General features: G+C 39.0%; 1 protein-coding gene across 4 annotated transcripts in view; it reads right to left on the reverse strand.

Moving 5' to 3' along the window:
- The window catches only part of wdr93 (WD repeat domain 93), a 46,841-nt gene that overhangs the window by 21,800 nt on the left and 776 nt on the right, over positions 1 to 24,265 (reverse strand). For all 4 annotated transcript variants that reach the window (XM_048615877.1, XM_048615878.1, XM_048615876.1 and 1 more), the window contains exons 2-6: positions 22,803 to 23,099; positions 21,404 to 21,605; positions 17,655 to 17,719; positions 14,663 to 14,741; positions 2,003 to 2,106 (exon numbers count right to left, since the gene is read on the reverse strand). In XM_048615877.1, the coding sequence (XP_048471834.1) occupies positions 2,003 to 2,106; positions 14,663 to 14,741; positions 17,655 to 17,719; positions 21,404 to 21,605; positions 22,803 to 23,063 (711 nt within the window). In that variant the 5' untranslated portion in view covers positions 23,064 to 23,099. The remainder of the gene's footprint in view (positions 1 to 2,002; positions 2,107 to 14,662; positions 14,742 to 17,654; positions 17,720 to 21,403; positions 21,606 to 22,802; positions 23,100 to 24,265) is intronic.

Consider the following 24,265-nt stretch of genomic DNA (forward strand, 5'->3'; position numbering starts at 1 on the left):
TTATGGAACTAAATTAATGTGAATGGTTTATCATTTCAAAAAAAAAATATTGCTCATCCAGGGTGAGGAAGGGGCATTGAATGTGAAACACACAGTTTACAGAGTTGAAATGCCTTTTCCTCATCCTGCTTTTCAGATTCATTTGTTGCATCTGAAATCTACACGCTAATTACACTGAGCATTAAACTAAAGACCCCCTCTTCTGGATAGAGTAAAAATGATGGAGCAGCCAAGAATGCAAGGTTGATCCTTCAAATTCATCAGTGTGCCATGTTAAACCTTGGTCTTTACTGATCTGGTCTGCAATGTGGAATAATAGCACTCCTTACGATCACTAGCAATGAATGTTTGTCTTTGACCTAAAGTTAGCAATTTCCAATGATCACAGCCACCCAGAAAAGCTGCCTCCTTTGAGAAGTTTCGGAACCACTAATAGAGCTGAAATTTGCTTTCTTACTCTGATGGGGTAACCTTGTAAAATAAATGGCTGTAATGTCCCAGTTAGCTAGAAAGGTCAACTTGGTTCAGTGCAACAGTCTGTTTTTGCCCTGACACTAAGATGTGCAAAACTTTATTATTTGCCCGTGCATTTTAAATAGGATCACACTTCAAGCATCAGAAAGACTACTTTCAGATAAACACGTCAAAGATATGCACATTAGTATCCCATAGTGCAATTGCAAGATTGTTGACACTGAATTCTGCTGAACAGGATGTTATGTTTAATAAAGTGATATATGTGATTGACAATTATCACAACTAAATATCCTTCTTCTCATCCTGAAATTATCAGATTTGCAGTACTAATAGCTGTGAACTGCCAAAATTCTTATGTCACAGTAATTTTAACAGATATGCAGTTACCATTGTTCCACATTAATTGACTTTGTGGGAGTCAAAACAATAAAAAAAACTTCACCATATTGTGGTTGTGTGTTGGTAAGACTTTTATATCAATAATACATAACCTTAACATTCATGCAGCTCGTAAAATAATTAACTGTGCACTTCATAAACTCAATAAAATCACACAGATAACTCTGACATCAGAATTCAGTTCTGATGAAAGGTCTCAATGGAAATATTAACCAATCTTTCTTTTCAGAAATGTTGAATGACCTCCTGTTCATTTCTATTGTTTTAGTGCAGATCCCCAACATTTGGGCTTTGTTATTTCTACAAAAGCTTTTCTGCAATTAATTCACAATACACAAAACTATTGAAAGGCAAAATATATTTTTTTTTTGGAGGGAATATATAATCATTTTATTTGCCACCCACTTAGTTACAGATCAACCTGCAGCCAAAAGTATAGATAGCATGGTCCTATGTCTAATTCTTCTGCACTTTGCAATCTTGGCACCTTGGTCAAATCTAACTGGCTTGGCACCCCATATCGATTGAACAACCAAGATTGCATTTCAGTACCTTCACACAAAGCATATTTGAATCTTCATTTCTGCAATGTTTACTATCTCACCAAATGATTTTGTGCATGCGTTCCTTGCCCTTCTTCTTTCACTCATCCTAAGTTAATCCTGAGTGAGGTAATGTAGGATGATTAGCTCCCACGGAACTATACCACGGCCATATATTAGTGTAATAACATTTAATGATTCATATAATGAAAGTAAAATACGAAAGATACTAGAGATGAAAAGTAAAAACAGAAAGTGCTAGAAAAGCGCAGTAGATCGGCAACAACTATGGAGAGAGAAACAGAGTTTTTATTTCAAGTCCAATATGACTCTTCTTTGGGACTTCAGCGAGAGCTCAATGGCCTCAGGACAGAAGGGAAAAAGAACACAAAATCCTGGAATTGGACAGCAGGTCTGAAAAGAGAATCAACTGGTTAAGTATGAATTCATCTGATAAAGAGTTTGAAGCTGAAATGCTAAAATCCCTTTTCCTTTCAAATACTGATCAATATGTCTACTTTAGGTTTTTAATTTGTGAACAGCCTAAACGTAAACAATGGAATGTTGGTCATCTTCTCACATACTCCTGTTTGCTCATTAAGTGTCATGAGCTTTTCAAACTGATCCAGTTCTTGAGCCCAATTATCCTTCTGCAGTCGATGCACCTCCAGCCAGGTTTCACCCTTTCCTAGAGGAGAAAACATGAATTGAAGCTAGGAAATAAATGAGAAGGCAATAAGACTAGCAATGTAATACGGTAAAAGCAGCTACGACAATACAAAAGGAGCACTGCCTTGTCAGATGAGATGTTAAACTCAGATGCTGTTTGTCTGTTCAAGTGGATGTCAGTATTACTCAAAGGGATTTTTTTCTGATGTCAGGAAAAGTGAATACGTTATACATCTGTGGCCTTGCGAGAAGCCCTTAAGAGAAGTACATTATATCAAATACTTGTATATTTTACAGCATTACTGTGTTATATTCATAACGACCAATATTCATATATTGTATATAGAACTTTCCAGTAGGATCTGTTAAATACATAATTTATCAAAGCCAACTGGCTGTTCCAAAACCTATGGTTAAACACAACTATTCAATGGTAATTCCTATACCAATAAAGCAAACTTATCAATATATGCTACCTTCCATGAAAATAATCTTGAGACACCATCTTAAGTGTAATATCAATTTGATTGTTCATCATTTATTCAAAAATGATCAATTTGTTTTTGGAAGTGACGTAAAAGAAACATTGCATTGAAGTAACATTCAGTCACATCTCTCAACACAGGCATTGATGGCATCTGTCCATTTTGGGAGACAATGGACTGCACCCAGGTGTATATCACTAATGTACTGTACCTTGCAAGCTGAAGGGTTCCCCATACGTTGCACGGACCACACAGCGTCCTCGGCTAAGGCAAAGGGCAGAGGGATGTGCCTCCTAATCAACACCTCCTGGTGCTCAGACATGGCGATCCTGGCGAGCCATTGCTCCCCTAGAATACCTGATAGTGAAATGCCGTTCCTACTACCTGCCATGCGAGTTCACTTCCGCCATCCTGACAGCAATCTACATACCACCATGGGCGAAAATGAAGAATGCTCTGGATGAAATTTATACCATGCTCTGGAGATGAAATCTCCCAAAACCTTATTTATCATGGCCAGCAACTTCAACCATGCCAAACTCAAGAGAGTGCTGCCAAAATACAACCAACTCACCTCCTGCCCCACCAGAGGACCGAACATTCTTGACCACTGCTACACAACCATCAAAGACGCCTACCTCTCCATGCCCCATCCGCACTGTGGAAAATCAGATCACAAAACTGTGTTCCTCCTCCCAGTTTACAAGCAGAAGTTGAAATGGGAGGATCTTTCAAAGAAAGTAGTACAATGCTGGCCTGAGGCAGTGGAAGAGCTTCTCCAGAACTGCTTGGAATCAGTGAACTGGACCATATTTAAGAACTCAGCGGAAAACCTAGATGAGTGCGCCACCAACGCCGCAGACTTCATTAGCTAGTGCTTAGAAGACTGCATGCCAAAGAAGTCAATCTGTGTGTTCTCCAACCAGAAACCTTGGATGAACCGGGAAATCCATTGTCTACGGAAGACCAAGCGTGCGGCATTCAAGTGGATGACCCAGACCTATACAGAAATTCCAGCTATGACCTCCGCAAGGCCATCAGGGAGTTCAAGAGGTAGTACCAGACCAAGTTAGTGCCCAAACCAACCGTACAGACACCTGTTGCCCGTGGCAAGGCCTACCCAACATAACGGAATACAAAATGAAACAGAGCAAGATAGCCAACAAAAACACATCTCTCCCTGATGTGCACAATGTTTTCTATGCTTGGTTCGAGCAGAATGCTAGCAGCGCAGTATCACCTGCCCTGACATGCCCTGATACACCTGTTCCCTCCGTCACCACTGCAGACATCAGATTGGTCTTCCTGAGAGTAAACCTGAGGAAAGCAATGGGCCCAGATGGAGTTCCCGGCTGTGCACTTAGATCCTGTGCAGACCAGCTGGTGGATACATTCACTGACATCTTCAACATCTGCTTGCTGCAATCTGAAGTCCCCACTAAGGATTTTATTTTATTCTAAATTCAGAAGTTAAAAAAAAGTCTATGTATGTTTTAGAGGGTTTTTTTCACATTGCAAAGGTTTTTAAGAGGGTTTATTTTACATTGCAAAGGTCTTTTTTCAAAATACCAAGCAGTTTTTTTTAATAAGGAGTTGTGTTTTCGTATCAGGGAGCCCTACATGTGGTCAGCTCTGGAGAAGTTTTTTTCTTCGAGGAATTTATTGAAGAGGAGTCATTTTTTTATTCAGTTAATCAACTAAGTGGTTGATTTTACTTAATTTATATATGTTCGATATATATACTTTCATTTTTTTCCATTTTAGTATTATTTTCTGGAGGTAATGAAAGGTAGTTATTTTATACATAAGGTGTTATTGAAACTTTTTTTTAGGCTTAATGTTACTAAGGGCAAATATGAGTTACGGAGTGAGATGACTAGTAGATTTAGAAAAATTATTACATGCAGGATCAGTCAGATAGATGGGTGACTGTCAGAAAAGTAAGAAGGCAGTTCAAAAGTCTCCAGTGGCTATTCCTCTATCAAATATATATTCAGTTTTTGGAACAGGTGAAGGGGATAGTCTCTCTGAGGAAAATGGAAGGGCCAGTCAGTTATTGGACACTTGGAATGATTCTTATGTTAGGCAGCGTTTGACAAGATTTAATATAAATAGTTATAGGGGACACTCTTGTCAGAGGCATAGACAGGAGATTCTGTGGCAGTTAGCATAAACTTAGGATGGTTTGTTGCTTTCCTGGTGCTAGGATTAAGGATGTCTCTAAACGTTTCAAGCATATTGTTGAAGGTGAGATTGAGAAGCCAGAAATTATTGTACACATTGGTCAGAATGACATTTTTAGGGAAAAGATTAAAACAATACAGAGTGAATTTAAGAGGTTAGGTAGAAGATTAAAAAATAGAACCTTGAAAGTAGTAATTTCTGGTTTACTCCCAATGCCAAATTGAAACGAGGGAAGGAACAAAACATTAAAGGAGATAAATCAATGGCTAAAGAGCTGGTGTATTGTTCAGAAATTCAGGTTTTTGGACAATTGGAATATATTTTGGAATAGAAAGACCTGTTCAAAAAGGATGGATCTAACTTAAACTGGAAAGGGACCAATATCTTCGCAGGGAGATTTGCTCATTGCATTAAGTGAGGCTTTATCCTGATGTAGAGAGGGTGAGTGGAGGAATTCTAAGTAGCAGTGTAAGCCGAAAGATTGATGGGGAAGGTTCTGAATGTGAGGAGAGCATGTCAATTAGAAAAGAAAGACAAGAGAGAGTCAGAGTATGTAGTAACTCTGAAGAACTAAACTGCATTTATTTCAATGCAAGGGATCTTACAGATAAGGCTGATGAACTCAGGGCCTGTTTAAGAACATGAGACTGGGATGTCATAGCTATTACAGACACTTGGCTGAGAGATGGACAGGACTGGCAGCTCAATGTTCCCAGTTTTAGATGCTATGGGAAGGATAGAAAAGGAGGCAAGAAAGGAGGCGGGGTGGCATTTTTGATTAAGGAATACGTTATTGCTGCAACTAGAGAAGATATTTCTGAAAAGTTGTCCAGTGAAAATATATCAGTAGAAATTACAAATAAGAAAGGAAAGATTACATTGATGGGATTGTACTATTGACTCCCCAATGGTAAAAGGGAAATTGAGAAACAAATATGTAGGGAGATGTCAGATATATGTAAGCATAATAAGGTTGTAATAGTGGGGGATTTTAATTTTCCAAAATCTACCGTAGTGTTAGAGGTTTGAATGGTGAAAAATTTGTCAAACATGTACAAGAAAATTTTATTTATCAATATGTGGATGCTCCTAGTAGAGAAAGAGCAAAACTAGATCTTCTTTTGGGCAATAAGGCAGGGCAGGTGACTGAAGTATAAGTGGGGGAACACTTTGGGTCTAGCAATTATGATTCTGTTAGTTTCAAAATGGTTATGAAAAAGTATAAGCCTTGAATAAAAGTTAAAGTTTTTAAATGGAGTAAGGCAAATTTTAATGGTATGAAACAAGAACTTTCAAAAATTGATTGGGTAGACTGTTTGTAGGTAAAAAGGCATCTGAAAAGTAGGAGGCATTCAAGAGTGTGATGAAAGGAGTTCAGAGGCATTTTGTTCCTGTTAGACTGAAGGGTAAGGCTGGTAAGATTAAGGCACAATGGATGAATAAAGATATTGAGGTTCTAGTCGAGAATAAAAAGAGAATCTTATTTTAGATCTAGACAACTTGGTTCAATTGAATCTCTTAATCAATATAAAGTGTGTAGGGGCATTCCTAAGAGAGAAATCAGGAAAGCAAAGAGGGAATATGAGATAGCATTGACAAATAACGTTAAAGATAATCCAAAGAGATTCTACAAATATATTAAGAGCAAGAGGGTAACTAGAAAGAGGGTAGGGCCTCTTAAAGTTCAAGGAGGCAGTCTTTGTGTTGAACCCTAGGAGATAGGAGAGATACTAAATGAGTATTTTGCATCAGTTTTTCCTGTGGAGAAAGAAATAGAGTCTAGAGAATGCAGAGAAATAAACTTTGTTGTTTTAAAAACAGTTCACATCACAGAAGAGGAAGTTCGGGATGTCTTAGAAAAAACAAAAATGAATAAATCTCTGGGACCTGATCTTATGTATCCCAGAACGTTGTGGGAAGTAAGGGAGGAAATTATGAGACCCTTTGCAGAAATATTTTCATCATCTATAACTATGGGTGAGGTGCCTGATGACTGGAGGGTGGCTAATGTTGTACCTTTGTTTAAGAAAGGTTGTAAGGAGAAACCAGGGAACTTTAGATCTGTGAGTCTGACTTTGGTTATGTGTAGATTGTTGGAGGTGATTATAAAATATAAGATTTATGGACATTTAGAGAGGCAAAAATTGATTAGGGGATAGTCAGCACGGTTTTGTGCAAGAGAAAATTGTGTCTCACAAACTTGATTGAGTTTTCTGAGGAAGCTATCAAAAAGGTTGATGATAGCAGAGCAGTAGACGTTGTTTATTTAGATATTAGAAAAGCCTTTGACAAGTTCCGCATGGTAGACCAATTAGTAAAGTTAGGTCACATGAGATTAGGGTGAGCTTGCCAATTGGATACATAATTAGCTTAACAGTCAGACTCAGAGAGTAATAGTGGAGGGTTGCTTTTCGGACTGGAGACCTGTGACCAGCAGTGTTCCACAGAGATTAGTTCTGGATCCTCTTTTGTTTGTCATTTATTTAAATGATTTAGATAAGAATATAGAAGGCATGGTTAGTAAGTTTGTAAATTACACCAAAACTGGTGGCATAGTAGACAGTGAAGAAGGTTTTCTAGGATTACAGCGAGATCTTGATCAAATGGGTCAATGGGCTGAAAAGTGGCAGATGGAGTTCAATCTGGATAAATGCCAGGTATTGCATTTTTTAATGCAACAAACAAGGTTAGGGCTCATACAATTAATGGCAGGGCCTTGGGTAGTGTTATAGAACAGAGGGACCTAGGGGTGCAGATACATAATTCTTTGAAATTTGCGTCACATATAGACAGGGTGGTTAAAAAGGCATTTGGCATGCTTAACTTCATTGCTCAGTCCTTTGAGCATAGGAGTTGGGAAGTCATGTTGAGGTTAACAGTACATTGGTGAGGTCTCTTCTGGAATGCTGTGTCCAGTTCTGGTCACCCAGTTATAGGAAGGATATCATCAAGCTAGAGAGGGTTCAGGAGAGATTTACCAGGATGTTGCCGGGTATGGAAGGTTTGAGTTATAGAGCAAGGCTGGATAGGCTAGGATGTTTTTCATTGGTGTATAGGAGGTTGAGTGGAAACCTTATAGAAATTTATAAAATAATGAGAGATACAGATAGAGTTAATGGTAGTTGTCTTTTCCCTGGGATGGGGGATTTCAAGACTAGGGGGCACAATTTAAAGGGAGATGAGAGAGATTTATAAAAAATATAAGAGGCAAATCTTTTACAGTTAGGGAGGTTAGCGTGTGGAATGAACTTCCTGAGGAAGTAGTGGATGCAGGTACAATTACAACGTTTAAAAGACTTTTGGACTATATGAATAGGAAAGGTTTGAAGGGATATGGGCCAGGAGCAAGTAAGTGGGACTAGTTTAGTTTGGAATTATGTTCGGCATGGACTGATTGGACCGAAGGGTCTGTTTCCTTGCTCTATGACTCTCTAAGAACACCATCATCCCAGTGCCAAAGAAAAGACATGTAACATGCCTGAATGGCTACCGTCAGTGGCTCTGACTGCCATAATCATGAAGTGCTTTGACAGGCTGGTCATGGCCCACATAAACTTTAGCCTCCAAGCCTGCCTCGATCCCCTGCAATTTGCCTACTCCCATAACAGGTCCACAGTGGATGCCATTTCCCTAGCCCTACACTCATCCCTGGAACATCCGGATAAAAAGGCCACCTACATAAGGCTCCTACTCATTGAAGGCAGAGCTGTAGTCAACACCATAATCCCTTCCAGACTAATCTCAAAATCCTGAGACCAGGTCTTGGCTCCATCCTCTGCAACTGGATCCTCAGCTTCCCGACCCACAGACCGCAATCAGTGAAGAGAGACAACACCACCTCCTCCACAATAATCCTCAACACTGGCAAGGATGCATTCTCAGCCCCCGACTGTACTCCCTGTACACCCACGACTATGTAACCAAATTCCATGCAAATGCCATTCATACGTTTGCTGATGACACCACTGTGGTAGGACAGATATGAGTCAGAATACAGGAAGGAGATAGAGTGCTTGGTGTCATGGTGCAATGATAACAACCTCTCTCTCAATGTCGGCAAAACTAAAGAACTGATCATTGGCTTCAGGATGAAAGGAGGACGGCACGCCTCAATCTACATCTATGGAACTGAGTTGGAGAGGGTCAAGCGTGTCAAGTGCCTTGGAGTGACAATAACAACAATCTATCCTGGACCTCCCACGTAGATGCAACGGTAATGAAGGCAGAACAACGCCTCTTCTTCCTCAGGCAGCTTAGGAAATTCGGCATGTCCATCAGGACCCTCAACAACTTTTACAGATGCACCATAGAAAGCAAGCTGTCCAGGTGCATAATGGCCTAGTACAGCAACTGCTCTGCCCAGGACCATAAGAAACTACAGAGAGTGGTATGCACAGCCCAGACCATCATGCAAGTCAACCTCCCCATCCATGGACTTCATTTACACTTCTTGTTGCCATTGAAAGGCTGATAACATCATCAAAGTTCCTCTCAGATCAGAAATGCTCTCTTCCATCAGGCAGAAGATACATAAGTGTAAACACACAGATCAGAACAGCATCTTCCCTGTTGTTATCAGACTGCTGAATGGGCCTCTCTAACTTCAAATAATGTTGATCTTGCTAATGTTGATCTGGCTTTGTGAACCTCATGTGCAGCCGCAACCTTGTATGCCTTGTTCTGTCTAAGCACCCCATGATCTGTATGTCCTCATTTGCTATGATCTGCCTGTAATACTCACAAAACAAAGCTTTGCACTGTACTTAGCTACATATGGCTACAATAATTCAAATCAAATCAAATATCAACCTTTGTGCCTGATGGGACCAATTCATGAGTGATAACCTCTTCCTCAGCTGAGACAGATAAATTGTGTTAGCCTGAGATCAATGGATGGATTTTCCTCCAGCTGAGCTCTCTGCTCTGTCATCCAGTCATTTCTTTGATCCTCTGCTTTTACCACATCCTCACTGAATCATTGTCTCCAGGTTAGCAACATGAATGTCCCATGCACTGATCCTGATTCCGGTCAACTTGAGATTTTACTTGCAGACATCTTTGCGTCACAGACATGGGTGAATTGTGAGTTTCATGCCAAAAGAAAGCTTGCCATAGGACATGTCTTTGAGGATGTCGTCAACATCCATTCTGCTCCTATGACCCAATAAATGGATTCACATTGACTCAATGGCAAACATGCTGGGGACCCCTGCACACTAATGTACTTCTTTATTTGACACTGTTTTGCCCCAAGAAATGTCCCATATTCATCTGAGGCAGAGGAGTTGAAAGCTGTTCAGCTGGTTTTCTTTGTATGCATAACTTGACCACGCTTCATTATTTAAAGGTTGGCACTGAGAACATGAGGATGCTACACACAGAGATTTGTAGTTTAGGTTAGTTTGCTTTTGGTCTGCACTTAACTTCTCAACAATGAACCAACGAACTTCTTCTTTGCTAGAATCCCAAAATCCTTTGCATATAATGAAATATTGACAGAAAGCAGGAAACTATAGACCAGTTAGCTAACATCTGTCATGATGATGAAGATGATTTAATTCATTGTCATATGTACCTAAGTACAGTGAAAAGCTTTGTTTGCGAGTAGTACAGACAGATCATACTTACAGATCAGGACTTACAGATCATAGGATGAAAAAAATTGAGAAAATGCTATAATCCATTATTAAAGATGAAATGGCAGGGCATTTAGAAAAGCTTAATGCAATCACACAATCAACAAGGTTTTGTGAAAGGGAAATCATGTTTGACAAATTTGCTAGAATTCTTTGAGGATATAACAAGCAACGCTGATAAAGGTGAAACTGATAGATGTAATGTATTTGGATTTACCAAATGTATACGTTAAGGTGCTATATAAAAGGTTATTGCACAAGATCGGAGCTCACAGTACTATGGATAATATATTGGTATGAATTAAGGATTGGTTAACACACAGGAGACAGGATGTCTGGATTAATGGATCTTTTTCAGGTTGGAAAGATATAACCAGTAGAGTGCCACAAGAATCAGGCCTAGGACCTCAATTATTTACTACCTATGTTAATGACTTGGAGGAGGAGCAGAATGTAATGCGTTTAACTTTGTTACAAAAGTGGGTTGGAGTCCACGTTGTTATGAGAACATATGGAATCTGCAAAGAGATACGGGTAGGCTAAATGAGTGGGCAAAAACTTGGCAGATGGTTTTAATGTTGGAAATGTCATTCTGTTTGGTAGGAGGAATCAAAAGGCAGACTATTACTTAAACAGAGAGAGATTCCGAAAAAGTGCAGCAGGTGTTCCTGTGCATGACATACACAAAAATAGCATGCAGGTGCAGGAAGTAATTAAGAAGGCAAATGGAACTTTGGCATTTATTGTGAGGGGATTTGGAGTTTAAAAATGGCAAAGTTTTATTAAAACTATATAGGGTATTGTTGAGTCTGTACCTGAAGCACTACGTGCCATATTTCCCTTGTATTTAAGAAAAGATATACTGGCATCGAAGGCAGTTCAAAAGAGTCACGAGACTAATTCCTGGTATGAAAGAGTTGACTTACCAAGAATCCCTTAACAAATTTGGCCTTTACTTATTAGAACTTAGAAGAATGAGGGGTGGTCCTATTGAAACATACAAGATACTTAGGGACAAAAAAGAAGTTGCTGGAAAAGCACAGCAAGTCTGGCAGCATCTGTGAAGAGAAATCAGAGTTAACGTTTTGGGCCCTTCCACAGAACTCAGGTGGCTCAGTGGTTAGCACTGCTGCCTCACAGGGCCCAGGTTCAATTCCACCCTCGGGCGACTGTCTGTGTGAAGTTTGCACATTCTCCCCGTGTCTCTGTGGGTTTCCTCCCACAGCCCAAAGATGTGCAGATTAGATGGATTGGCCATGGTAAATTGCCCATAGTATCCAGGGATGTGCAGGTTAGATGGATTAGCTATGGGAAATGCAGGGGGGTAGGGTAGGGAGCGGTCTGGTGGGATGCTCTTCAGAGGGTCAGCATATACTCAGTAGACTGAATGGCCTGCTTCCACATTGTAATGATTCTATGATTCGAATTTAAAACTGAGATGTGTAGGAATTCCATTTCCTGGATGCTCATGAATGTTTATAATTCTCTACCCCAGCGAGTTATGAAGGCAAACTTGCTGAAACTATTTAAGAAGAAGTGGATAGACTTTTGAAATATCAAGGAATTGAAGGCTATGATGAGTTGGCATGAAAAAGGAGTTGAAGCCTGGGACAGATTAACCATGATCTTGTTGAATGGCAGAGCAGACACCAGGGGCTGAATTGCATACTAATACTCCTATTGCTTATTATCTCATGTACTTATTGAAGAGCAATCATTGGACCAGAAATTGCAACAATGGTGAATTTCATTGCGAATAGCATTATTCAGATATTTCTGCTTACTGTTGACAACATACCACATTTGCCCAGCTAATTGCGAGAACATCAAGAAGATAACAGATGTTAATATTGAATTTGAGACCTCATGAAAGTTACCCACGTGAGGACCCCAATCCCCTCTGCTTTGGGGATGCTGTTTTCTGCCAAAAAATGTTGGCTGAGAAACCAGAGTTATCCACTTTGAGTAGCACCATAGAACCAGAACAAGACAAACTGGCCTGAGGAAGGAGTGCTTATGGCTGGCATATCAAAAATACTTTACTTCGTACTTTTTCTCTCATTAAGTGAAACACTGTGGCCTGAATTTTCTCTCTTGCTCTGAGTGCATATATTTCCTCAGTCTGCACACCCGACTTGGGAGGAAGTGCTATGTTCATTCTAGGGTGCTGGATTCCCTAGAAATTGGACTCGGTGACTCCAAAACAAGAGCTCAATGCAGAGATGAGCTGGGTAGAAGGACTGTCTTGGAGTTTCAGGATTGTGTTGCAAGTTTGAAATAAAACACTACACAACTTCGCAGCCCTCACCCCATATGTCCCCAGAATACTCCCCAAGACCCATCTGTGCTAACTCATGCTGCCTCATGTCCTCCTATTGATCATATATTCTATTCTATTCTATTCTATTCTATTCTGTATATCCCCTCAAAACCTCCATTCTTACATATGTCCCTCAAACTGAGTCTCCAATGGCTCATTATAATCCATTTGCTAACCTATGCTCTTTTAACCAACCCCATGGTCCTTTATAAACGCTATGCGTATCTATGCCTTCCACCCAAGCCCAATTTCTTTCATTAGCCTCAATGAAAATTTAATGTGAATTTACACCAGTCCAATGCCCCACTCACCACACTTTTCCCTCACACCTTCTGTGTCAATACACACAATAACACTCATGATCAGACCTCAAACTCCATGCTAAGATGAAATAAAACAAAGTTCAAAATGTCTATTGTAGACTTTATGTAAAACAAAACACTCATTCACAGAAAAAAATCCAATGTTTTTACATTAGTTCAAATAATCCCTTATTAAAAGATCAAGTTTTATTTCAAGTCTCTTAATCTCTTATATAACAAACTCTGGAATAAATTATGCCATTTCAAAGAATCTATAAAAACAGGGAGATTCCACCAAACTATGAACTGGTTGAAACCTCACTGTGATAATGGAGGGTTATGAAATCAGTCATCCAGCACTAATCCAGTACTGAAAATCTTTGGTTTATGCTAACAGTGAAATAGCAAGCAATAGCAACCAATCTTTCAAACATTGAAAAAAACATGTGTTTTCAATGTTTTGACAACTTGACAATTAGTTTTGACAGTTGCTTCTGACAACTTTGTTGATTGTTCCAATGAGCTTAACTGGTAAAAACTCTACGTATTTTTTAGGCAGATTCACATCTACATTTAACATTTCCAAACGCACCTATCAAAAGTGAAGCTTACATCTTTCAAAGGTATTCTGGACCATATCCAAAGGCATACTCTACCTCTCCATAAGGGTACCCCCATCTCACCAAAGTACTGCACAAAATTTAGACCAGCTCCTACCTGGCCTAATCCATCATGTTTCGTAGGCTTAGGTCACTAAAATTAGACCTGATTAACTTATCTGCAGATATATATGAGTACCTGCATCCATGAAACATGCATATGTAAAAGACACCCATCTTCAGCCCTGCAAAAACAGTTCAGATGATACTCATGGACATCAGCCTTCTCTACAATCTTTGGCAACAATAGAGAGAAACTCCAGAATGGAAAAGCTCCCAGCCTGTGAGCGAGTTAAATACCTTTAACTCAAGAATTGTTTTGCAAAATTACATTTAATATATGGTGCACTTTCCACCCACCTAGTAATTTGGTGAGTTATAAATGTTGCATTTTACGTCAAATTGAAAATACAAATGCCTGTTTGTCCTTTCTCCTTCCCATGACAATTTTCATCTATTGATGGATCTGGCAGTACTTGATCTGGGAGTGCTTACTGCAGAGAGTGGGTACAAAAGATGTAGAAGCATTCTATCATTCCATGTTCTTGTTCAGTGGGGCAATAAATTCATCTTCCTTGGGGTTACCAAACAAGCAGTACTGGATCAACTTGCTACAAAGACCCTTGTTGAGATTCCTTTCCGTTAAAGTCGAAAAACAAAAATCAGTCAGCTACCTCCACCATTGAAGTTGAATTTGACATCAATAACTCTTAAGTCAATGAAGCCCAAGTCTGCTCAAGACTTGAATATTACTCCCACAGCTAAGGAGATTGTTAATGTATCTCTTGCATGACTAGAGGAAACATATAAGGAGGAGCGTAATGTCCTCTCCCGTAACGATTTTGCTGCTCCTGAAGTAAATTAGTGAATTATTTTGAAGTATTGTCAATATGCTTAAGTAAGCGGTCACAAAGAACAATCTGTTGAATAATCAGTTAATATAACGTGCAAACATTTAGGAACATTCAAGAATTTAGAGAAAGCTTTACCTTCAAGAGTCAAAGCAGCATAATCTCCACCTTCCGATATCTCAAATTTACTACAAGTGATTTTTTCAGTTACGTTGTCCTAAAAAAATGAAAGCATCTATTTTCTTTCATGCAAATGGAAGATAGACATACCCTATTCTTGTTTATTTCTCTTCTGTTTTGTTACATTAAAACATTTAAGCAATAACAAGCAACAAGGAAACAGAGGAAGGAGAGTTCACTATCAAAGTCAGGCCTCAGGCCATTTAATTAGACTGTTATCCTCAGATAGTTGATCCAATGCACATATTATATCCTATGCTTTTCCTGGGAATTGTAAGGTGATGAAATTTAACATTATGAAATAAGAGGCTATTGTTTAGACCAGTGCTGAGGGAGTATATCATTTCTTTGTGGGGAACAAGGATCATAAGCTTTACAATTGTGATTGAGGTAGGATTGCCAACTCTGGTAAGACGATATTCTGCAAACTTTCATTACGTGCACTCCCACCTCCAAGCCGAGGATCCTGACACATGGTCCTACCGATGGTTCCCCAACACAATTTATGTCGATAAAGGTGACTATGATATTAACAATTGTTTGCAATCCATGGATTAACTGTTTAGAAGACCCAGGTACAATGTGCAAATTGCATCGTTGGCATATGAAGCCTTGATGCTAGTAGGCAGTTCAAGTAAAACATATGAAAACTGCTTATAAGGCTTTTCTATGGGGTCACCCAAAGTAATTGTCTATTAATTAATCTTTAATTAATCTTGACTAAAAATTAAAATAATCTCTACAATCTTTTGGAAGAGATGGTAGTGTAGTTCTAATATCACTTGACTAGTAATTCAGAGGTTCAAGCATTGAGGCATGGGATCAAATCCCACCACGGCAGATGGTGGAATTTAAATTCAGTAATAAAATCTGGAATTGAAAACTATTCTCAGTACAGTGAAAATTAAAAGATCATAGATTGATGACTGGATAGTGGCTAATGTTGTACCTTTGTTTAAGAAAGGTTGTAAGTAGAAACCAGGGAACTATAGACCTGTGAGTCTGACTTCGGTTGTGGGTAAATCATTGGAGGTGATCATAAAAGATAGGATTTATGGACATTTTGAGGGGCAAAAATTGATCTTTGGTTTTGTGCAAGGAAAATCGTGTCTCACAAACTTGATTGAGTTTTTTTAAGGAAGTTATCAAAAAAGTTGATGATGGCAGAGCAGTAGACATTGTTTACTTGGATTTTACTAAAGCCTTTGACCAGGTTCTGCATGGTAGACTAATTAGAAAAGTTAGGTCACATGGGATTCAGGGTGAGCTTGTCAATTTGATCCATAATTGACTTAGCAGCAGAAGACAGAGAGTAATTGAAGAGGGTTGCTTTTTGGACTGGAGGCCTGTGACCAGCGGTGTTCCACAGGGATCAGTTCTGGGTACTCTTTCGTTTGTCATTTATATAAAAGATTTGGATGAGAATATAGAAGGCATGGTTTGTAAGTTTGCAGATGGCATCAAAATTGGTGGCATTGTAGACAGTGAAGAATGTTTTCTAAGATTACAGAAGGATCTTGATCAAATGGGTCAATGAGCTGAAAAGCCTTGGGTAGTGTTGTAAAACAGAGGGACCTACAGGTGTAGGTACATTATTCTTTAAAGTTTGCGTCCCATATAGACTGGATGGTTAAAAAGGCATTTAACACACTTGCCTCCATTGCTCAGTTCTTTGAGTATAGGAGTTGGGATGTTGGTGTTGAGGTTGTACAGGGCATTGGTGAGGCCTCTTCTGGAATACCGTGTCCACTTCTGTTTGCCCAGTTATAGGAAGGATATTATCAAGCTGGAGAGGGTTCAGAAGAGATTTGCCAGGACATTGCCAGTACTGGAATGCTTGAGTTATGAGGAAAGGCTGGATAGGCTGGGATGTCTTTCACTGGAACATAGGAGGTTGAAATGTGATCTGATAGAAGTTTATAAACTATTGAGAGGTATAGATAGGATTGATGGTAGTTGTCTTTTCCCCAAGATTGAGAATTTCTAGACGAGGGGACACATTTTTAAGGTGAGAGGAGAGAGATCTAAAAATGACATAAAAGGCAAATTTTTTTACACAGGTGGTGGTTCACGTGTGGAATGAACGTCCTGATGAATTGGTGGATGTGGGTACAATTACAATGTTTAAAAGATGTTTGGACAGATATATGAATAGCAAAGGTTTGGAGGGATGTAGGCCAGGAGCAGGCAGGTGGGAATAGTTTAGTTTGGGATTATGTTTGGCATGGACTGGTTGGAACTGAAGGATCTGTTTCCAAGCTGTATCATTCTGTAATCTATGATTCTATAAAAATTCATCAGAATCACTGACATCCTACAACAAAAAAAAAATGTGCTGCCCTTACTTGGTCTGCACCAAGTGTGACTCCAGATCTACAGTAATGTGGTTCACTCTTAACTGCTCTCTGAAATGCCCTAGCAAACCATTCAGTTCAAAAGCAATTATGGGATGGTGACAAATGCAGTGGCCATGCTTCCATACCTGGCAATCCAAAGTAGCACACACTATGATACGTGGTCAGAGGAATGCTTATATATATGAATAATGTCCAGTTGAGCAAAAGCAACACCCAAAGTTAACTCACGATGCAAAACATTAATTATTAGCATTCCATTAATCTCCCCTTTTATTTCACTAATTCTATCACCAATCCTGTCTTGAAGGTATAGATACCTTCCCATGGTGCAGTCCCATTGGTACATTGTGATTTCCTGGCCTTTTTTAATCAATGAGTACTGACTGTGGAAGGACATCATTCAGGAAACATTCATATATACAACCAGAAAGGGCCATAGGATAGCACCTCCTAACACAGATGCATTGATACCAAACCTGTACTGCCTCAGTTGAATTCAGATGACTCGGCACATATCAGTAGCAAACCTGATATTTTCCTGATTGTTATGACTCACTCTAATTCCATAATTGGTATCTTGGAAGATGACTTACAAATGCATTGAAGACTTTTATCAAGGAAGTAATATCTCCATAAGAAAAAAGAAGACGTGCAACACCTGAAACACAAAAGGAGAGGAAAACAGGGTTATCAGACACTACGTATATGAACCCATTCTTGAAGAGAAAAGGATTTGTGTGGTGGATGTGAAGCACTGTTGTGAAGTTGGTAGAGTAGTTGTGGATTGGAAGGCAAGAAGTTAGAATTTGGTGTTTGTAAATGCTAGGGGGGATAGCAGTGCATGGTCCCTTTAAAACATCATGTGCTTTTTCTAATCTTAGAGATTCAAAAAGGATGTCTGTAGGAAGGAGCTTGTGGGTTTGCAGGTGCACAGAGAGCACCCAGATTAAACATTTGTATCAAAAGGCTGTACTGTTAGCAAGTCAAGCAGCAATTTTGTTTTTAGCCAATCAATTCGAATCAGGCACTTAGATACCAAAAACATATAAATTTAAATCCGATGGTTTTGACAACATAGAGCCAATCCTTTTGTAAGAAATATTGATATGTCATCAAGGGTATAAAAGAAAAGGGCAGTTGAAAAATCAAGAGTGTCAACTGCCATCTGCTAGAGTTAACAGCTCTCAACTCTCAAGAGAGAATCGCTAGCTCTCACAGTCTTCTCTAAGTGTTAGAAAAAGCACTATCTAAATCAAAGGTACCTACAGCACAACTAGTTAATATTCCTGACAGAACATTCGACGGAGAAGGCACAGAGCATTCCAGAAGACACTTAATCTGGCTGTAATTTCAAGAGACTAAATCTTTTTTTAAATTATTTTATTTTATATAAGTGGGACCTATATTTATTGGGACAGCACGCAATTGGAATCTTGTTTTATTCGGTACTAGTCAGTAGCTAGAAGGGATGTATTCAGTTTGTTAATAATTTAGTTAATTTTTTCACTGTTAGAGTTAGATAAATAAATTGTTACTTGTTGATTATAAAGTGAGTGTCAGGGATTTGGTTTATTTAACCACTAGAATTTGCTGAAGAGCAAGTTAGACTACTTTTCACACTCTTTTTAACAGATTATAGGGCGAGGTGCTCCTCTTTGGATATTTCAGTATTAGTTCTCAGAGTGGGGAGTCATCGTCTGCTTTATAACAGCACCAATAATTTCTTATAATTAATAATATTAGAATAATACTGTATTAATAATGCATTATAAATGAACACGTAAAGAAAACCTGCGAATACCGTAAATCTACAATGAAAACATGAATACAGGTCAGCCACAGCAAACAGGAAAACATGTATACTGTAAGAAAATATATTTTCTTTCAAAATATTCTGCCTTTATCACAGCTTCTTCATCAAAGCCCTGGAACTCCCTCCATACTGTAGCACTGTAGGCATACGTAAACCATATGGGTTGCAGCAATACAAGAAGGCAGCTCATTTTCTCAAGTGCAATTATTAATGGGGAATAATGCTGGTTTTGCAGTTTTCATGAACAAATACAAAAATTTCATTCTATGTTTCCTTTTATCAGCTTTGTTTCAGTAGCAAACAGGTGACCTTTGAGAGAACTCAACCTGTGTGGGAGATGATGTAGTGATAACATCGCACGACCAGTAATCCAAATGCCTTGGCTAATGCTTTGGGAAAAATAATGAAGGGAATAGATATGATAGAAACAGGGAGGTTGTTTCCACTGGCGGGTGAAACTAGAACCAGGGGGCATAGCCTCAAAACAAGAAGGGGCAGATTTAGGACTGAGCTGAGGAGGAATTTCCTCTTTCCAAAGGGTTATGAATCTGTGGAATTCCCTGCTCAGAGAAACTGTTGAGGCTACCATGTTTAATGTTTTTAAGGCAAAGATAGACAGATTTTTGAACAGTAAAGGAATTAAGGGCTATAGTGAGTGGGCGGGTAAGTGGACCTGAGCCTATGGGAAAGATCATGATCTTACTGAATGGCTGAGCAGGCTCCTTGAGCCAGATGGCCTACTCCTGCCCCTATTTCTTATGTTCTTATGTAATACGTTCAAATCCTATCACAGCAGCTGGTAGAATTTCAATTCAGTAAATAAAACATCTGGAATTAAAAGCTAACAGTGACAACGAAACTATCACTGACTGCTGTAAAATCCCATCTGGTTCACTATTGCCCTTCCTTTGGGGAAGGAAATTTACCATTTTTACCTAGTCTGGTCATCTCTACAGCTCCAAACCCAGAGCATTGTCGTTAACTCTTAACTGCCTTCCAAATGGTCCAGCAACCACTTAATTCATAAATGGTTAGGGATGGTAACAAATGTTGATCTTTCCAGCTGTGATGTGGCTCGTAATATATTAATATCGTTTGAGAACATACATTCTTAAGTGAAGAATTCAAGTTTGATTTGTATTGAGAGTTAAAAATGAAAGGACATTCGTTTCAGTTTGACTTCTGTGAATGGGTTGTCAGGAGCTTTACATGCATTTAAATGAGGTTTTCAAAACCAATTGAGGTGAAAACTTAAGAGTAACAAGGGTAAATGAGAGAAAAATATTGGGTTGCTGCCTAGCAAGAAAGTATTCAATGATACTGGGAGACACAGTCAGAAACAAGTTCATTTAGAAAGGCAATGTGCATGTTTCTTTTAGGGCGTGTGTAGGTTCAGTCAGAACAAAGGATGCTATTAATTTAGCAGTCTCTAAAAAGGAAATTAGAGTCCTGAGCAGCTTAAAAGGAAACTCCGGAAGTAGAAAATTACGAGAAGCTCAGGATATGGAACACACATGTGTTTTCTCTAAAAATGTTTAGATGTCAGCAAGAAGAAAGCTCTAGAAACCAATTACAGCCATGCCAAAAGAACAAGGAACATTAAAAAGAAGATTGGGCAACCCTTCACTGAGCTTTGAGTATCTGTTAGGCTGTTGTTAACGTTAAAGGTTTTCATCTCTAATTCTGATATTTGTAATTATATCATTTCAAATAGTTCTTCAATTGTGCAAAATAGATATTTTTCCCTTGTGTGCAATATACTTTGATGTTCTTTTGTTAAAAGTACACTGGCACCATCTTGTGAGTATGTGAAGTGAAAATAAACAAATAAGAAAAATAAAACTTATAGTCTGTGAAGCCAGGTTGCACTTTGGGATTTGACTTTTCCAGTGTTACCATTGACTTGGCTGATAACACAATGACACCCATTGCCCATAAAAGAATAAAGAAAAGAGAATGTACTCAGTCACTCGTATGATGGGACGTGTTGAAAACAGCATGAAGAAAAAGTACACATTTAGACAGATCTGTTGGTGCGTCTGGAGCCATCAGGCCTCAACAATGTCTGCTACTGGTTTGAAATGCATATAGAGTTACTCCACAATGCATAACTATGATCTGTTGTAGCATGTATTCAACAAGTGGAAGAAGAACTTAAGGGGAGTAATCAGGTATCACTTGCATTGTAATTTTCCATTCCAAGATTGCAGGATTTGTGGTCTTCTCCACATGAGATGAGATGAACACATCTCCTACATTATCTCACAGGAGTAACAAGACTCAAGGGTTAGAAAGTAGACATTCTTTTACTTCCAACTGTGCTGGATTCTCAGTTTATGAACGACCTTAGTGAAGATATGAAAAAGCCACAAGTAATCAACCTGCAGATATTCAGGGAATAAAGATACAATAAAAATAACAAGGAGAACAAGAGCACACCCCAACTCTTATGAAAAAGGACTTTGCAAAGAGAATAGGAGAAATTCAGGCAAATAAACTTTTAAATAATAAATATTTTCAGGTAAATACCCATGTCATCTAGAGCAGCAAGCAGGTACAGCTGGCCTCCAACATGCCTTACTTGAAGAGCAACAATGTCCACACCTTCCATCCTCCAAACAGATCTAATAGTGTGATCCTCCTGGTTCAGAACCACCACACCTTCAGACATGCCAGCAAAGATATCGTTTCCATCCACAATGTTTGCAAAACAGTTTAAATTGCCAGGAAGCTGTTGAAAAGGAGATAGAATTAACATAATCTTAGCCATCATTGAATATTTTTCTGACCAAAGATATTTTAACTGCTTTCAAGTTTACTGAACAGAAATCAGAAGCAGGGTTCAAAGCTACGGAATCACCTACTGCCTGTGTCTCTAGCAATGACATCTCTTCACGTTGATGAATCAAAATATAATTCAACTTTCAAAAATGTTCAGGTATTATCTCCAGAGTGCAACAAGTCATATCAATAATTAAAGCTATCTCTTATCTATCTCAAGCATGACAGATCCCTAGGTCAGATACTGCAAGACTGTGTGTGCCCATGGCACTATACTTCAGCAACAACCAGTGACTTTTAGCAAATAGAGTCAGAGATCAATATGATGTACAGAATGGAAACAGACCGTTCAGTCCAACTCGTCCATGTCAACAAGATATCGTAAATAAATTTAATCCCATTTGCCAGCATTTGGCCCATACCCTTCTAAACCCTTCCTATTCATAGACTCATCCAGATGCCTTTTTAATGTTGCAATTGTACCAGCTGCCACCACTTCCTCTGGCAGCTCATTCCATACATGCACCACCCTTTGTGTGAAAAAGTCACCCCTTAGAACCCTTTTAAATCATTCTTCTCTCACCTTATACCTATTCCCCACCCTAGGGAAAAGACCTTGTTTATTCACCCTATCCTTGCCCCTCATGATTTTATAAACCTCTATAAGGTCACACCTCAGCCTCCAACGATCCGGGGAAAATAGCCACAGCCTATTCAGCGTCTCCCTGTAGCTCAAAGTCTCCAACCCTGGCAATATCCTTATAAATTTTTCCTGAACCCTTTCCAGTTTCACAACATCCTCCCTCTAGTAGGGAGACCAGAATTGCACACAGTATTCCAAAAGTGGTCTAACCAATGTCCTGTACAGCCACATCATGAAAAAGAAACAAAAATAAAACAAATATTACAGATCAAAAGGGGAGAAGAAGAATGAGATGTATGGCTCATGAAGAAAAAAACAGAAGTAGACTTGATTAACTATTGGCTTAATTTTGTGTTGTAATGTCAATCTAGTACAGAAGTTATGACATTTGCATTTCTGGCATTGAAGAGTTAAATGGTGCAGCCACAAAACTATACCTAGCCAATGGTTACAGAAGATAGAATTGAATTGTGGTATTTGTTGGGTTACAGTACATTTGCTGACCTGAATTTCCTTTGAAGTTTCATGAGTAGGTGGTTTTATCTTTAATTTTTCAGCTTCTCTTTCTGCTTCTCTTTTCTCAATGTTGTCCCAAGCATTGTCTATGATGTGTCCAATTAATTTATCAATCATTCTGAATGGTTGGGGCAACTCATCGAGCCTCTGATCCGGATCCTTCAGGTAGTAGTCATCTGCGTGATCTTCAATCCAATTATGTTCAGAAGGAGTTGGAATCTGCAGATATTTTTGATTGTAGCTCAGCATTCTCTTCAATATACACAGTCTCACAGTCCTTAAACACTGAAACATAAACAAAACCATTTAATAGTCACTCTATAGAATTTATCAGTTTTCCTTCTCTTGTTCCATCCAGGAATCAAATCCTACATTTTTCTTCATTCTCAATTGAATTCAGACCTCATATCCACCATTTTAAGTACTAATTTACATTTCCCAGTACCTCAAAATTCCCTGACTCTTGCAGTATTCCATCTTCTACAGTAAGCTTATCACAAAATGAAGAAATTTGAGGAATAGTCAGAGAAGTGGAATTAAAGCTGAGATCAGCCATGATCATATTGAAAGGCAGATCAGACTCAAAGAGCCACATGGTCTATTCATCCTTCTATAATTTCATGTTCTTGTGATTTCAGGTTCAAGATTTAAGGATTGAGCTTTCTCCTTTGGGATTGATATTCAATCTAGCATAGATAGTTTCTTCTGTCTACTGGCTATATGAATCTTAGCTTAAATGAATTTGGACAATCTAAATCCAGTTCTTACTGACAATGGGTATGCAGTTTATTTCAAATTAGCAATCTCACTCATATTATCACAAAGTGGCCAGTATTCAACACAGAAATGTACAACACTGACAATGTTAAGAATGTTCTTTTGAAATGAGAACTGACTCTTTTGTTAATATTAATTGGGGCTTTACTCTGCATCTAATTGTCTTGTACCTGACACAGCAATGCACTATACTGACACTTCGGATCAGAATTACATGGAGCCAGACGGACTGCAGAGCTAATGAAAAATGGCAAAAAAGACCCAATTCTGGGATTCCTGCCCTCATTTCCAATGCCCCAACCTTCAATGGCACTGGATAAGCATGCAAGTACTGAGACCACACTCTGAAATCCTACAATATCCTAATGCAGTGAGATGGAGTTGTGTGCGAGGAGGCCCATGTGAGCATAAACACTGGCATAGACCTCTGGAGTAAACTAATCCGATATATTGTAATCAGCAATGGAACATCACTCTTCGGCAAAACTGAACTGGCATCCACAATCCTTCCAAAGTCTCCTTCACCTGGGTGACATCAGCGTATCAACCAACATCCTGAAGCATACTAGACAACAAGGTGCAGGGCTGGATGAACACAGCAGGCCAAGCAGCATCATAGGAGCAGAGAGGCTGACGTTTCGGGCCTAGACCCTTCATCAGAAGGTTTTTTCTGA

Source organism: Rhincodon typus, chromosome 33, assembly GCF_021869965.1.
Source record: "Rhincodon typus isolate 14 chromosome 33, sRhiTyp1.1, whole genome shotgun sequence".
NCBI classification, from domain to species: domain Eukaryota; kingdom Metazoa; phylum Chordata; class Chondrichthyes; order Orectolobiformes; family Rhincodontidae; genus Rhincodon; species Rhincodon typus.